This window comes from Sprattus sprattus (genome assembly GCF_963457725.1).
Source record: "Sprattus sprattus genome assembly, chromosome: 4".
Lineage (NCBI taxonomy): Eukaryota > Metazoa > Chordata > Actinopteri > Clupeiformes > Clupeidae > Sprattus > Sprattus sprattus.
The window spans coordinates 11502159-11519977 of record NC_137923.1 but is presented as its reverse complement, the minus strand read 5'-3'; the positions used below and the strand labels follow the sequence as shown (position 1 = coordinate 11519977).

The window sequence follows — 17819 nt, the reverse complement described above, 5'->3', positions numbered from 1 at the left end:
TTTCGACTGGCTTTAAAGGACGTAACTGCTTCAAACATGGAGCTTAAAATTTGAAGAATGGGCATTCTAGCTCCTAGCCACAGCATAATCTGTGTCAAGGAAGGAGGACGTCAATTCACCCATGGGGGAGTGACACTTTTGAATCAATATCTGCTCATACCATGACCACAAAATAAGTTAACCATAGACCACAAGATGTATTCATGTGCTAGTGGATCCATAGCAGTAAACATCAGACTGTAAAAGCATGTAATTTGGCAATATTTCATTAGTTTTCTTTTTTTACTTCTATGGCCTTTAAGTTTACATTGCTAAGGTGCATAAGACTTGCACAGGCATTTATACTGATTTGTCATTTATTTGAAGTTAACATAAAATTATATGAAACATTCTTTCTGATTTGTGAGTAACCTTTGAATCCCATGCCTTTGCCATTTTGTCCATTAACTTCAAAAAGATTAAAGAGTGACAATTTCTCATCAATCAAACGCATGTTACATCTTTCACCCCCATCCTAGCAATTAAACATGTGCACACCACCCGCCCCTCATGGGTGTGCTCTCAAGAACACATTAAGACAGTAAAAGTCCTAAAAAAAAATCTTCTCAAAATGGGAACTCTATTTTATGCTGAGCTTTATTAGCATTTCATAGAGCCTCACAGTGACATAGATAGCAATTAGGACCACTCTGAATCTAGTATGCCATTGAGAAAAGGCATACTAGTAATCTCCTCATTAGGTCAAGTGTACAGTGTTTCACGACTAAACTGGAGCAGCCTTTTGCAACAGCACCATATACAGTGCATTTGCTTGAGTTTTTGCTTGTGGGTACACTAGCTCAGCGTGGTCCGTGTACACTGAGCATGCTGGCCTGTTCGGCTCAGTCTGATTGACATCACTGTGGTTAACTTGCCTGCTGTGTGGGGGCGGGCGTCCTGAGGCTCTTCCTAGGATTTCCCAGCCCTGGTTCTCCTGCATTAATTCCAGCACTTACCACCGTGCCCATATCACACTTCATCACCCACATTCAACTTCTCTCAGTAAAGGTCACATTTGGTCAGTGTACACTTGCTCCTTTGTGCTTTGTGTTAGCATTAAGTACATAACATTAAATTATAAATGTTTCATTTCTTTAATATTTCTTTAAAATGTGGTTAAGAGAGGGGATTTGTTGGATATTTCCAAAAAGATTGATAAATAATCAAGAATGATTTGCACTTCACAGAGTACATTGTGTTGTAACCATCTTTTATAAAATTCCTTGTAAACTGTTTTTTTTTTTAACACTTATTGTTTCTGAAATGTTGTCATGTAATCTAATAAGGTCCCAATTTAATGGTCCATTTTACCAGAGTATATACCAGGATTATCCCAAAGCATTCCACATTTTAATATTCTGAACATTTCATAAAATATACTTAACTAACTGTTTATTAGCAGACGAGTTTGAGCAGTCGAAAGCCCAGCTCATGGGAACAGAGTCTCATGGGGGTAAGATGACATTTTGAGGATAAATCACAGACCACAGGCTTTCTCTAGAAGACTCCCCCTCCTCCCTCTATCACTGCCCTCATCCCATTGGCTGTATGTTGTGATGTCACAGGCAGGTCTCCAGTATAAGAAGAAGTAGATTCCCAGACTTCAGGCAGAATTGTAACTGAGACAAAGTAACTCTACTCACGCACACAGAGAGTCAGTCTCACCATCGTTCATCTCTACAGTGACCATCGACACACAGTAACTCATTGACATAATGTGCCGAGGACTGGAATCTCTACCATCTGCTTGTCTCGAAAGGTATGTGTTCTGTCATTTTTTGTATACTGTTACAACGTCAAAATTCTCAACTCAGCATTTGAAACCCAGCAGATGTCACATGGAATAATTATTATACTGATAGATTGCTTTTGTGTTTGCTCACCATCTAGAGCAAAGGAACTGAAAGCTCGTTTTGGAAGTCTTCTCCATAAAAAACAGATGGGGCTGACTGGACAGAAAACTGTCATATCAAGGTAAGAGAATTTGTCTCCTCCGAAGAAATAAAAATACTGATCATGAATTTGATTTGACGTTACATCTAAAAAAATAAAAAATGACCTGACTAGCTTTAAAAGTATTGATGATACTTATGTACTATACACATTCACTTTTCAGGCAGATGGTTGTAGCTTCATTGAAATGGAAAGAGTCATTTCAAGAGCTCCTGCGAGATGAACGTGAGTGTGGCTGTTGAGTCTTGCTCGTTAAATAAAGTATATTATTTTATTTTATTTTTTTAAGGAAAATCCACTTGTTAGCATTTCTATTGAGTCTAACACACCTCTACCTTTGTCTCCTCACAGAAAGCCTGTGTGCCTTCCAGGCGTTCCTGATATCTGAGTACAGTGAGGAGAACCTGGCTTTCTATCTGGCATGTGAAGACTACATGAACACCCAGTCGTCCTCCAAGCTGCCTGCCAAGGCTAAAAAGATTTACAATGAGTTCATTGTCTGTGATGCTCCAAGAGAGGTAATTATCTATTTACTTATTTTCACAGACTGCATATGCATTTCAATGCTTGCATGCTGCGCCTCAGCTAAACTGTATGTAAGACACCCATTAGCAGCTCACATCACCACTAATTTCAGAAATGAATACCATGAACAGATGAAAGTTATCAGAGAGTATACTGTATACTTCACTTTATTGACCGGCAATTCATAAAAGATTTTTCTCTCAACCAGGTCAATCTTGACCACGAGACCAAGACCACCACTGTGAAGAACCTGAAAAACCCCACCAACTGCTGTTTCGACCTGGCCAGGGGCAAGATCTACTATCTGATGGAGAAAGACTGCTACCCACGCTTCCTGAAGTCCGCGGCCTGCCAGGAGCTCAGCCGCCAGCTGGCAGGTTAGCAATCTGCACAATCTGCTCTCGGAGTTGGAAAAGCACAAAAAAACAGATGTAGTTTGAGCTGAAAACTACCCACTCAACTGGAGCCCTCACTGGATGGGGCAACTTTATGGGCATAAGCTATTGAGAGGCACCCACTTTCAATCTCAGGAAGAGTCCGGTGGCCCCAAAGAGCTGAGACACTGCAGATCCTCACAGGAGGGCAGAAGTGCGCACGTGTACCTGGAGTGACTGGAAAAGTAAAAGTGATGATCGTACCTGCTGTAGCAGGAGAGCATATAGCACAAGAACAGAGTGACCCAAGTGTGGAGCAGCAGCACCTCATCACTGTTTTTATTTATTTTGAATGAACTGTTGGGCTCCATCAGCTATTTATTATTGTTCTTGAGAAGAATGTGATATTTATTGTGATATTTATGTGTCTCAAATGTGATCTTGCTTTTTCAGACTTTTGTTAAATAAACATTTTGGCCTGTGGAAAATAAAATGTCACTGTAACAAATTGTGAGATGTGATTCTTATGCAACAATGTAAATAACAATAGTTTATTTTAAAAATATTCTTTTTTTTACATAATTAAACAGTTACATTTATTTAGTGAGCAACAGCAGGAAATAAGTGAAGGATTATATAAATGCCATCCACAAAGTGCGGTACGTTACTACAGTACTACAGTGATTTCTTCTGTCCTCTTCACCTTACACCTTTTACTTGCCCTTGTTTGGCATCCAGTGAAACAATAGAAAAGGTCTGGCTAGCTTCAGCATCACCAGGCTTGGCTAAATCGCACACACAAGAAAGCCGTCAGTGGCTGAAAAAACAGCTTCTACTAGCAATATCAAATGAGATTAAGGTGTTTTTCAAGAGAAAATACCAGCGAGTGGGGGTATAGAGAGAGAGAGAGAGAGAGAGAGAGAGAGCGGCAGAGGGAGAATAAGACTCCAGCATGAGTAATTGGGGGTAACATTGCCTTTGCCCAGGCTGCATGTCTCTATACCAGTGGTTCCCACGGCACCCCTAAACATATCTCTCTCCATCCACGGCACCCCTATTTTTTACTTTTTACTCTCAAATTCCTTTGTGTCATATTTGTACTTTATGCCATTTGATTTAACCTTGTGATATGTTGAATATCCTATAACTTATATAAACAGAAAACGTATGTCCCTCTCACAACTACAGTAAATCACATCCAAAATACGTATTGGTAATAATCGAGAAATTAGCTGGCAGTAACAAACCATATCAAGAACAAACCTTCAATATAAAGTTTACAAAAATATAGTTCTACTCGCCTTCACAGACAACTTATAAACTTAATGGGAAACATGTGCCTGTCTCTGACTGCAGAGTTTGTTAATGCGAGGAGAGATTGTGGACAGTAGCCTATACCATTCCACGGCCTCCTCCACACTCCATTTAAATGACCTGAGGAGCTGAGTGGAAGACTGAACTTTTTCATATTGTTGCTGATGACAAAGTTCCAGCTTCATGAATATAACTGACTCTCGCCCAAACCGTGCTTTACGCTATTGCAAAAAGGAGCAAAATTATATTTGTGAGAAAATTTTTATGCTATTGGAAAGTTATTGAAAAACAATAAACTGCTGATGACTATTGTTGCTTGAGTTGAGGTTGAAAAAAAACCCCATCTGTGGTTCTCTGTGGAACTATCAGCTGTTTCTTAGGAAAGCAGATTGGATTTCCTCTACTGAAGAAATTGGCTAAAATATAGAAACCTCAGCTGGGTTTAGTGGGACAAGAACTCACATTTAAATGGAAATGGTCAAATTTCAACCACTGCCCACCCGGGAGAGAGTCTGGAAACCCTACATTTATGTCAAAAATCTCAGCCATATTTGGGTTAGAGCATCCAAAAACACACCATAAAATCATAATATGACTTACTCTTCCAATGAAACTGGGTTGTAAAATTTCTGAAAAGGAGTTCATAATAGAGATCATAGAGATCTAGTGAGTTTCAGCTTCATAAAAAAAATCATATTTCTTGAAAAAAATAACATTGCGAAATCGAAAGCAGTCAGATGAGGTTTTACTAGACTTTAGGACCAATATCAAGACTGCATCAGAATGTTTAGCAAAACTCTATCCTTTGGACCTATATTGAATGTGAGCACTAATGATAATGGAACACACTCAGCTGATGAAATAAACGTCTAAAGGTGGGCCCCAGTCTTGTGATCTATGATGATCGATAGCAACAGCACTGTCAGTTGACATATTGGTTTATTAAGAGACGTTTTGCAGATCTGGAAATGCATCTTCCATAATAATATGCCTTCCAATATGACTGAATTCTCACCTGCCTGCTTCCATGGAGCACACGGTAATCCCTTTGTTTGGCTTCCCATGATGTTCTCTTGAGGCCTCTCTTGAGGGAGCGGAATGAAGAAATGAGCAGGCTGTGAGAAGAGAGTGAAGTCAGGTCAGTTCATCTCAGGGTTGGTTTTAAGGGGCTATGTTGGGTTGTTCACAAATACATTTTGGAGGCTTATAGAATGGATGAATAGAATAGCACAGTATCTCGAAAAGAGAATCTATGAAATACAATGCCTACACTGCCCTCTTACCTCTTCTGTATGGCGCCTTACCTGACAATTGTAATCATCTATAATATTGGCGTTTACGTTATATTACAATTTGTCACCCATTCTCAGAGGGGATAGAAGAGCCTGACAGCACGCCACTGATGAGCGTGAGAGTGTTTCAGCTCCCAGGGAGCAGCGCAGATCCAGCTGGGTTCTGATCAGAACCATGTCGAATCAGAATCTGCGGCTGTCAGGGGTGTCCTGATGAACTTCAGACAGGCCTCATTTACCCCGATCAAGGTCTGGACAGTGTGGATGTGCTCATGCAACAGCATCACAGGGACAACCAAAGCCTTTGCTAGCCTGTCCTCAGGATGTGTTTCATGTCTGAGCCGCGGAGGCCTCCTTTCAGTGTCTAGTTCTCTGCAGCCCTATTGTCTGAGTTTCTCTCCTGATGAGGGGGACACTCTTCACTCAGCAAGGTCACTAATGTGCAGCCCTAAGTCAGTTATGTGACAGTTGAAGCAAAGTATGAGTATGAGTATGAGTATCAAGCAAACTTTTTATTTTATTAAGTACAGAATGAAGTGCATACTATACTGACATGTTTGTGTATGTATAAATCATGAGAATAGCAAGAGGTGGAAAGTGAGGGAACTGCTAGAAATCAACAATTGTATATTAATTATAATAATTAAAAATGTGTGTGTAGATACCTTATACATAATAATATAAGAAAATATTTTGGCAAGTCACATATTGCTAGAAACTGATTCTACTGTTATAGGCCTATCTGTAGAGACATTCAGGCCTGGCCTACTTGGGATGCATTAAGAAACTTAAGCAAATCTCCTTCAGAGAAAAGGGGCATACTTGTATTTGTTCTGTTAGTGATTAAAACAGATTTTTCTATTGGTCTGGACAAACAATACCAGCACAGTTCGCATTCACCAATAGACCTATTTTTAAGATCTTCATGAAATTCACATTTCACAGCTTTGGCTGTCCCAGGGTGTTAAAGCTTTGTAAACTGCCAGACCTCAATTACACACTGTATTATATTAACCGTATGACATTTACGAATTACAAACTGGTTTTTATGACAGATGACAGTGTAGGAAATAACCATAACAGCCAGTAAATGCAAGTTCCTTACAAAACACCAAGCAAGCTAAAAAGCATGCACTTGCTATTATTCAGTTACTGATTAGCTACCCATTCATCTGAAGGAACAAAATAAACCGTTGCCATAGCTACTTCAGCCAAAGAAACTGATTTTTGCTAACCACAGTTTTGTTGTACTACTTCCCCTTATATTGCTTGCACTTTAGCTTCAAGTACTATGTTATATAGTTGTGTTTCACAGGGATGTGTCTTATTTAGAAGGTCTTAGAATGCTTATGGTGTGGTGGTTTCTGGACAAATCATTGTAGTCTCCTGCACAAAATCATAAATGTCAAGGAAGGTTGACACGGAATTGTTGTTGCTGTGGCTTAATATACCAGCTGACCTTTCAGCTCAGGGCCCCAGGCAATGGCCCTGTACATCATATAGCCTACCAACCACCTGTGATTAACAACTGGCACCACAACTGACAATTGTAACATTAAGATCGTCAAAAAGGCTACTTTCTGCAAATACTGGTGGCTACTTGGACTTGGACATGAAGTTGTTTTGCTGTGCCAGAATGAATGAACACAGGAGGGAACATATTTGCTCCAACTGAGGGGCGTAACATTTTTTAATATTCAGCTGTTGTTGTTCTATTCACCTATGCCCTGACCCAGGTAATGCAATATTTCTGTGGGCTGATGTTAATTTGCATGAGGTGCATGAAACAGCGCAGAATAACAAAGGCTGTAGGCTTTCGGTCGACCCAGCAAGTTTGGTGACAAGCAGTCTCTTTCAGCCTGTTTTAGTCTCTTTCGGTCTCTTTCAGCCTGTTTCAAAATGTGAGTCAAAGTGCACTTCTACCATCTCACACTGTAGACTGCCACAGTATTTTCAAATTGCGGCGCAGATTATGTCTCGACAGAAGCGAGGCCCAGTGATGATGACAAAAACAAGGTGTCAGATGGAGAGCTGAGACACAGCCCCTCTCATTTGCATGATGATACAGAAATGTGAAAAGGGGAGACAACAATAAATACATTTGGGGAAATAAATAGGTTAAAGAAAATGTTAATGTAAACAACACAGACAAAAGAAATACTAATAAACACATAAAGAAACACATTTAAAAAAAAAATCCTAAATAACATTGAAATGAAAAGGGTAAAACAATGAATACAGACGTAACTTATGATATGAGATGTATCAATTTGCGTCACATTTTATAATTGAGTTAATGCCTACATTTATTCTTTTATATGTGCATTAAGTCCATGTGTGTATTTATATATGGATTATCTTAAAAGGTAACAGCTTTTGGAATTTAAAAAACCCCAGGACTTCCATGTTGTTTTTTATTTGTTGTATTAGAAATAGACAAGGAAATATAGGTAAATGTGCTTCTGAAAATGTATCTATGTATCAGTCTGCAGCTTGTGTGTGTGTGGTGTATGAAGGTAATGAATGTGCTGTATGTATGTGTAGGCTATGTTTCTATGTTGTATTTGTATAATTGTCACGTTCTTGTTAAAAAAAAGCTCTTGTGCTTGTGAGTTTCACACCTCTAGATGGCAGTGCTCACCTTGTTTTCTATACTTCAACAACAACGAACACCATGACCGTGCGTCTCCATCAGCCCTCCTCAAATCCGTGATACTCCAATAGGAACAGGTGGAATTCCTCTTAGATGAACGTCGGGCTGAAATATTACTTTACGTACACTGTAAAATGTTACCAGAGTTTTACAATATTTTACTGATATATTTCACAATAAATCATCGTAATGTTACTTTACAGGCTTTACCTGTAATAATCACAATGTCATGTTGTAATGTAGACTTTACTGTGAAATCAATGTAGACACAGTAAGTTACTGTGAAAAAAACGATACCGGGATTTCACAGCATTGTATAGGGTTATTTCACAGTAAAATACTCTATTCAAATCATCCTTTGAGATAACCCAATACATTACTGTAAATTTGAATTGCACTTGAACTACGCTGTATTGTGGGTTCAAGAAGAGACAGTTGGATCCACGGTGACTACAGACACAGGCAGCGTATGATAGAAGAGCGCGAAGGTGGATACAGCACATGAGCTAGAAGATAAAGGTAAGGTTGACAGAGAGCTTGTCACAACTCTATAATAATAACGTTTTAATAATGTTCGTTGTCTGGGTTAGTAAATGAACGATCTTTTGGATCAAGGTCAGGTCACTTAATGAACCACTTCTTAAGAAATTCCAAAAGCTGTTTTCTCCGTGAAGCTTTGCCTCACAGAGAAGAAACTTATCTTTGTAAAATTCTAATTGTGAGTTTCCATTTAACGTTAATGGTCTCCACATGTCAATTTTAGTCATAGTGTGTTCGTTTTTTTGACGGAGAATACTCGAATTAGCGTGAAAGTTAAAGGAAGCTAACGTTAGCCTCCAGCTGCAGCAACCAGCTAAGTCATTTTAAACCATTTTTCCCCGCGAAGATTTTCCTCACAGACAAGTAATGTATAGTTGTTTTGGATGTGTAGTTGTTTTGGAAAGCTCAAATGATGTGTTCTCATTTAATGTTGTCCACATGTCCAGGTATAGAGTGTGTAATTCGACTGAGAATACACAAATAAGCGTGACAGTTATAGTAAGCTAACGTTAGCCTCCAGCTAAGTCATTTTAAAGCCATTTTCCCCGCCAAGATTTTCCTCACAGACAAGTAATGTATAGTTGTTTTGGAAAGCTCAAATTATGTGTTCTCAATTAATATTCTCCACGTGTCCAGGTATAGATTGTGTTATTCGACTGAGAATACACAAATTAGCGTGAAAGTTAAAGTAAACGTTAGCCTCCAGATGCAGCAACTAGGCTATGTCATTTCAAAGGAGCTAATTTTAGCCTCCTGATTTGCGTTGCTTATATCAATCTTGCTTGGCTTTCAATACTAACTTATTTGGTGCATGTGCATGTGCCTTGGATAAATAACGCCATATTAAATCTGTAAAACTGAAAGTTGTCTTTGCTTATTGTTTACAGGTGCTTCTTGGGCATCAACCCAGAGCAAGGCTCGAAGAAGAGGCGTGGAGGGATAAATGCAAATGTCAGCAAACTCCAGAGAAAGCTTGTCGACTTCGAGTGGTCATTGTAAATTTGTAATTGTTTTTGCATATTTTTTTTGTAATTGCATTTAATTTTTGTTTATATTGTATATGTTCCGAAGTTTTGTCTATATTTTATAGGGTCTGAAGACAGACAGAGTTATTTAGGAGAGTCTACGTTCTGGAGTGTTGTGTGTAATTTGACGTGTTTTAAACTTTTTTCATTGTGTATTAGGATATTGATTAATGAATTTGACGTGTTTTTAACTTTTGCTATTTGTATTTGGGTTTTGAGTTCTAGGGTTAGGGTATTGAGTAATGAATTTGACATGTTTCAAACCTTCAGTAATTGTTATGTAATTGGGTATTGATTTTGGCGTGTTTTAAAAACCCTTTTTATTGTAATGTATTTAGGTATTGAATAATAAATATGACGTGTTTTAAACCTTCATGAATTTGTATGTATTTGGGTATTGAGTAATGAATTTAAAAAGTTAAAATTAGTATTGTCTTTGTTCTTGCTTTGACTTTTAATTTAGCAAATCCAAAGCACATTTGTGTGGTAAAATCACAGTTAACAAGTCAAATGTGCAGTACTTAAATTGTAAATGTACAGTATAATGTACTAGTTGCATAACTTTTACAGTAAAAATACTGTAAATTATATACAGCAAGACGATGTAATTCCACAGCTAAATACTGCCAAATCACAGTAATCCAATGGCATTAAACTGTGAAATTACAATATACTGCTGTAGTTGCATTGCATTTTACTGTGAAATTTTTACAGTTCATTACTGTAAAACATGTACAGTACATTACTGTGAAATATTTACAATAAATTACTGTAAAATTACCGTGAAATGAATGCAATTAGGAACCAGTAATTTACTGTAAAATTACGGTGAAATATTTTACAGTGTAGGCTACGAAACGATGCACCAGTACGCAGTGTTTTGGTCCTCAGATACAGATTCTGTGGTTATAATCACCGCAAATTTGATTGATTCGGGGACACTGAATGCAACATTATATTGGGAATGAAAGTAATTAATATGAATTTAAGTTAAACAGATTTATATTTTTTTTAGCGAATGATTCCTCAACGTTTCTCTCAATCGTCTTGTTACTGGATGATGACGGTGACTGGTAGGCAAACGTCTCTGCTCTGTCTTTTGGTTTGAACGTATCTAGGTTTCAGCAAAAACTTTTCGGTGTCCACAATGCCAGAGAAGACGAGGTACAATTTGGTAGATGATGTACACGATCTCAGGATTCCGATGCACGACGAGGAAACATTCATGCACGGAGTGACGTTTGAAGTAAAGGTAAAGCCCATATATTTGTATTCTGGTATCATCTAACCTATATAGTATTAATTTCAATGTATGCATAGACGTTTTTCTTGTTTCATTCTCACAAAATTGGCAGATGTGGATTAATTTGTCTCTCCTTTTTTATTTATCTTATAAGTATATTGGCAGCTTGGACGTTGTGCGACCCAATAACCGGATGGACATTCTGGCAGCTATGAGAAGAATACGTGTAAGCTTTGAATTTTCAGAGTCGATAAAAAATGTCCGCGCTATTCCTCATCCAGTCTAAATTGCATCTCACGCCTCTACTGACTGTATATGTTATCACACCAAGAGTTTGCTAGTTAGGAAACATAGCAAGAACTGTAACAAGAATTCAGTTGTCAATTTCTGACGCCATAAGCAGGGGTTCGTAGGAGGACATGAAAGCTGAGGGACATCTCAAATCAGAGGACAATATCAGTTTCAATGACATTAGTGAGAATTATGTGGTATCGAATGAAAGCAGGGGACATGATATATCATGATATAAGTGCATATGACCACCACTGTAGTTTGCCATAGATTCGAGATGTATTGTTAATATATGATGCTCAACCAACTATGCTTGTGAAGTTTCATCATGTCCTTTAAACATCCAACATAATACATATATGAAGACAGGGAAGCTCAGAGAGAGAGAGAGAGAGAGAGAGAGAGAGAGAGAGAGAGAGAGAGAGAGAGAGAGAGGTTTATTCCCCGTCCACAAAAAACATGAGAGGCATAAGAGTTGCTGCCCCTGCTTGCAGAGACATCTTAATTACTGATATTTAAAATGTTACAAGTTACAAGTCTTTTATTGTCAGATGCACAGATTAACACAGGGTCAGACTGGGCACTGAAATTCTTAAAACAATGCTCTTAGGCTGTATCTGATGAGGTAGTATTTGATAATGCTTCTTCCACTGGGGACTTAATGTGTCAAGTCCTGTTTGTAGTCCTGTGATGTAAGGTTTTGAAAGTAGAACTAGCGTCAGTGGAAAGAACCATACTGCCTCTGATATCTGCCTGATGGAAGTGGTGTAGATGAAAGTTGGTGGGGCTGCCTCCTCTCGTAAGAATCAGAAAAACATCTCTGCTCTGTGAGGGAGGCCACCTTGCCCTGTGAGCCTCTGCCAAAGCTTTCTCGTTTGCTTATGTTTACTGTTTTGCTTCCGGCCTAGTCGGTGGCAGGCAGCAGAAGCATCTGTTAATGTCCAGTTTGATCCACCGTGGTTTTAAAATGATCTGAAGTATTTCATCTCTGGTGTTGCAGAGTCAGCTGACATACAAACATTACACAGAACCTCTGATAATCAAAGTAGGCCTACCTCTAAACTGGTCCAAAAAATTATCTTTTATCAGGATATTCGAAAAAATAATAGCAGCAACTTCAAGGTTGCACCCTGCATTGCACAATTACTTGCAAGTATATTACCATTTATTATCATATACACTAATCTAATGTTGTAATTCTGTCTGTTTTCATATCTGGCCCAATTCATTCTCTTCTCGTTTTGAATGAATAGTGTGCTCTAGGACATTGTTTGGACCTGGAATGTTTCTAATGTGCAAAGCAAATATTCATCTGTTTCTCTCACAGTATGAGTTCAAAGTAAAGAACATTAAGAAAAAGAAAGTCAGTTTAATGGTGGCTGTGGATGGAGTCAAGGTCATGTTGCAGGCAAAGAAAAAGGTAAGGAAAGGTTTGAAATTTAGACCTAAGGCTGGAACTTTATTAGGCAAATGGTATTTTTTTTTGCCTATGAGGCAGATAAGCATTGTCTGAACAGACATAACAAACAAATGATTAGTTACTTAATCATTTCAATAGACATCAACGATAATTGGAATCTATATGTGAGGGTTCAAGACATGCTATTGAATGTGACTAATGTAGAGTGGTTTCTAACAGGTGAAGGAAAAGGCATGGGATGACAGCCATCAGGTAACTCTGATCCAGGATCCTATCTACAGGTATGTACTGCGTGTAATACATACTGTATAGTATCAGTATAGAGTCTGTGTTCATAGCAGTTCAGTCAAAAGCCAGTTGAAATACCCATTTAGTCAGCTTGTGTTAGTGAAGGATTCCAGGAACCTCACATAATCTACTGATCAGGCTGACATTTGTCCACTAGTAAATTACCTTTATGATCTTAAAGTCATGTGACCATTGAGGGCAAGACACTCAGAGAGCGAATAAAAAGGGTAAACTGAGAGAGTAGATGTTATCATACTGGTTGTTGCCATGGAGATAATTATCTGTTTTTTCTTCACTCAGGATTTTCTATGTCTCTCATGACTCTCAAGATCTGAAAATCTTCAGCTATATAGCACGAGATGGCCAGAGCAAAGTGTTCCGTTGTAACGTCTTTAAATGTAAGAGAAAGGTAATACAGTTATGGTGGTCTTCTAAACTTTGACTCTTGACAGTTAATTAGCTAATCCTAGATCTACTGCAAAGGTTTTTTTCACACACACACACATACACACACACACACACACACACACACACACACACACATTGCCATTACTTGTCATGAGGTATATCATTATTCCTTAATAAGGCCATGCCCACATTAAAATGGATCGTGTGTATTCCTGCTTCAATATTTTCTTGTGGCAAATTATGGGTTTTGGGGCACATTTAGACGGTGTGATTTTGCATTTCAGTCAACATATCGACCCCTGCCTGTACAGTTGTAATGTCACACAGACGGAATTCAGAACCCTTAGATCATATTACTTGCAGTCAGAGAGGTAAGATGTTGCCAGAACATCACAAGCTTGGCTGGTGCAAAAGGGCTTTTGATGTAATTGACTGCCACATTTCCTAAACCTGTTATACATCTTATGGGGACTAAAATTAATGTGAGTTTATCTTTGCCACAACTGAAGAATTCATTACAAGTATGTTACATATATTTAGTAGGAATGTCTATGAAGAATTGGTGTTTTTTATGAAATAACAAGTGTAGTCAGAGAAACACAATATAGTCAGTCTAGAATTAGTATTACATTCCAAGCCAACTGCAAGTAAGTGAATAATTATTAAATTGTCCTAAATTATTGGACCAAAATAGGCAAAAATAACTGGTAATAAGTGGTGAGATACTTGATTAAATAAAAAAAATATGGAAAAAACTCTCTACAGCCAGAAACCCTAAGATATACCAAAAACATACTGCAGAATTTTTCCAAGAGCCTGAAAAGAAATATGAGACCATGATAAGGGAGAGAACAAGCAGATGAGGAATGTCTTCGGCCTCATCTCCTCTGAAATGGGCCAATCCATCACAGTGATAGCACTTTCTTATTGTGATGTGGCCACATGCACGTCACGCCAGCACCAGCTCCACCTGACTCTTAGATCCCCTCCCCCACCCCTAACACACAAACCCATTTGTGACCCTACTAACACCCAACACATCCCAAAACGGTTTATTGGGTTAATCAATTTAACTACACTGTTGCCACAGTAACCAAGCTGTCCAGCTGCTTTCATTTTCAAATGTTCGAGATTCTATTCTGCCAGTTGAATGTAGTAAATCATTTTTAAAGTCCTACAGCTTCTTTTGACTGGTATTTACCATGTTCTCTGTGTTATATTTTCTTCCTCCCCTTCCTCTTCCTCTGTACCTCTGATATCCTGCCACGTCAGAGTCAGGCCATGGAGATTGTGCGGACTGTGGGTCAGGCTTTTGAGGTTTGCCACAAGCTGAGTCTGGATGACGCTGACGAACAGGACATATTAGGTAATCCATATCCTCTTTCCCTCATTGATAGAATTAATGGAATTTCCATTCTTTATTTAGGTCAATATTCCCCCTTTTCCAAGAAATCCATATATTTTTTAGTACAGGAAGGGTCACCTTGTCTTGAATGTGCCTCAAAAGCATACTGTGTATAGGCATGAATATGCTTCAGGTTAAACCCTGCATAGTGTCTAACACCCATGAGGTTTACATGTGTTCTCTGAATGCCCATATGTCTCAAAGGCTCTTTGCATGGGTGGCATGCAGCCCACGCCAAGCAGAGGTATAGATGCATAGCTTTAAAAAAAAAAAAAAGATAATGACCAGCTGTTGGTAACCTGTCATTACCCAGAAATCAGCCATGAGGAAAACCGTAGGTTTATAAGACCTGGTCATCACGGACCACATCTGAGGACAAGTTTTAAATGGCACCTGCTACACATGGCTTCAGTTACTACAAAAATTGGCCCTACTTCCCTGTCTTAATGTAACTCTTTCTCCTCACTTCCACCCTAAGCTTGGATGGGGAAAGAAGAGGATCAGAGGGATCCAGTGTCTGCTGGCACATCAGAGGACATTAACCGCAGTGTGAAGGACTCCAAGAAGGAAAAGAAGGTAATTATGGCCCTCAGTTTTCATCTGTAAAGGAATACTAAAATATTTGTTCTTCTGTGCAATACAGTTGTTTTGGGTAGACACAGATTAAACTAAGTCAATTTTTCCCTTTTAAATAGGTTGTCAAAATCTTTCAACCCTCAATTGAAACAATAGGTTTGCCCTCTGAAATGACCAACAGGGGTCAGATATGAGCCTTAGACTCAAGACAAAGTTTCTCACATCAAAACAGCATAAAAATAATAGTCTTAAATAATAGTGTTTGGAATCAAATTGTTGTAAACTACATTTGCATAGAGCCATAATTAAATGTTTAATTGAAGAGATAAGCTATAGTTGATATTGGAAAGTAAAGTAATGGTGTGAAACATTAAAAATACAAGGAGTTAGTTGCACAACTAACTAAACACCTAAAACCTCACTTTCTCTCTCACAGCTAGCCTTGAATACTCACATCAGGTTTTCATTTTGAAACACTAGGGGACACTAGGTCTTCCTCATTCATGAACATCCCCTGTTGGATCCCTCTTCCTCTGCCACCTCTGTTAACATTACCCGCAGTAATCATGATGACAGGTGTTAGAGCACCAACTGTTTTGCGGCTGAGAAGTAAAATACAGTGCTTCCACACCTCCACCATATTTGTCAGTTACAAAAGCCCATGCCTGGCCATTCTTAGGTCTCCACCAGCTACTGTCTATTCCCTACTCAGCCCAAAGGCTTGGTCTCTCATGGTGACCTTGTACATTTTGCATTTTGATATGAACATGAATTTTCCTAGTAGCCAGTCTTCACTGTTGAAATTCCTCCTATAAATAAAAGCGTTCAAAAGAGAAGTAGATTTTTGCTGCACTTTTCAGTCAGTGCCGAGTGATCACATTCATGTTTATTTTCCAGCCTAATTTAGCCACAAGTCCAGACTGTATACAGATTTGTGAAAGACAGAAGATACAAAGAGTTGCTATGACTTGAAAGACCTCTGCAGAGTAGATCCTTGTACCCAGTGCAACCACCAGAGAGGGTGGGTTTTATCCTAAGCATTTCTGAACTGTGAAATGCTTTATGGGCTTATTCAATATTAATAACCCTGTCAAAGAAATGTATTAAACTTAGTATCCTGATACCAGCAGCCCATAAACGTTCCCTTTTAGTGTCATATTAAAAAAAAACTTGAAAACTAAGCAGTGGGTAAAGAATCATTATATTTCTATGTTCTTTTTCGGGCCAGTTTGTCTAAAGAACTTCTTGGACCTTTTCTTTAAGAGCAGTTCATTCATAAATTACTTTGAATGTAGGCGTGATGTCTAGGTGCACATAGTAATTCAGGAATGATAATCTGCTGTATTAAGTCATTACCACAGTTTTGCACTACCCTTCGACGATAGTATTAAAACAAATTATAAGAATGTCTATTTGATAATATACAGATACCAGAGAGGTGAAAAATAGACTTGTGTGTTCTCCCCTGAAGCCCACCACAAAACTGTTAACAATGCCTACTCTATCAGCCCAGCTCCGTATAAATAGATCTCTGAGCCTGAGATGTTTGTTTTCAGATAGTTTTTCTCATGTGCTCAGTTGCTACAGGACTGTATGTAGGTCAAGGAGGTGTTTAAAAGCCTATCCAGGGTGTGGAAGCAGCTTTAGTGCAGTTTTTGATAAAGATGCTGCTGTTGTGTATTAGATCATATGAAGTAACAATTCAGTATTTGATCATCACTGGGCACAGCATGTGTTGGAGAGTTATTTAATGATTGCATCCTGCTCCATTTGTCCAGACTTAAAGGTACAGGGTGTTGTTTTTAGTGGCATCTAGTGGTGAGGTTGCTGAATTGCAGCCAGCTAAATGCCCTACCCTTGACAAGCATTTACCTACGGTGGCCGACAAAGCCATAACAATGCGAAAAAGCCCTGTCTCAAGCCATTGTTTTGGTTTGTCCATTCTGGGCTACTGTAGAAACATTGTGGTGCAACATGGCGGGCTCCGTGGAAGAGGACCTGCTCCTTCATATGTAGTTATGAAGTGCTCACTAACCAAAAACCAACAATTCATATTTACAGCTAGTTACACTAATGAGAACATGAACATTATGAATATTGTATTATATGGCAACGACAGTACGAGTGTTCTGATCTGTAATCAGTAGTCATGCCAGCAGCGTATTGCCCTCCTCACCGGCATTACGGATCCGTATTGCCCTCAGACGACATTTTCAAAATGAGCGAAGGCTGAGTTTTACTATCCAGACAAAAATTAGAAACATCAACAGCCATGAGGAAATTTAAAAGAAGCAAAGATTTGTTATTGAAAGTGATGATGGAGACTAGAAACTACAGTTTGAATCACTTGTGTTAACTTTACTGTAGATTAAAGCAATTAGATGAGTCCGTTTTCTATTGATCATTGTAACTTGAAGTTAGCAAGTAATTAGTAATTAACTTGAAAGACATTGTGCCGTGAGAAGACTTGAGC

General features: G+C 38.6%; 2 protein-coding genes across 2 annotated transcripts in view; both read left to right on the top strand.

Moving 5' to 3' along the window:
- Positions 1-1754: 1754 nt before the first annotated feature.
- Positions 1755-2899, top strand: rgs5b (regulator of G protein signaling 5b; the record flags this gene model as incomplete). The annotated part of the gene is made up of 5 exons (XM_080836432.1): positions 1755-1798; positions 1930-2013; positions 2156-2217; positions 2344-2510; positions 2726-2899. The coding sequence occupies 5 exons, from the start codon at positions 1755-1757 to the stop codon at positions 2897-2899; spliced, it is 531 nt and encodes a 176-aa protein (XP_080692558.1).
- Positions 2900-10862: 7963 nt separating this feature from the next.
- nos1apb (nitric oxide synthase 1 (neuronal) adaptor protein b) overlaps positions 10863-17819 on the top strand; it is a gene marked incomplete at both ends in the record, with an annotated part of 9629 nt that continues 2672 nt past the window's right edge. The window contains 7 exons of the mRNA XM_080836163.1: positions 10863-10967; positions 11113-11184; positions 12577-12669; positions 12889-12950; positions 13258-13366; positions 14638-14731; positions 15249-15346. Coding sequence (XP_080692289.1) covers positions 10863-10967; positions 11113-11184; positions 12577-12669; positions 12889-12950; positions 13258-13366; positions 14638-14731; positions 15249-15346 — 633 coding nt within the window. The remainder of the gene's footprint in view (positions 10968-11112; positions 11185-12576; positions 12670-12888; positions 12951-13257; positions 13367-14637; positions 14732-15248; positions 15347-17819) is intronic.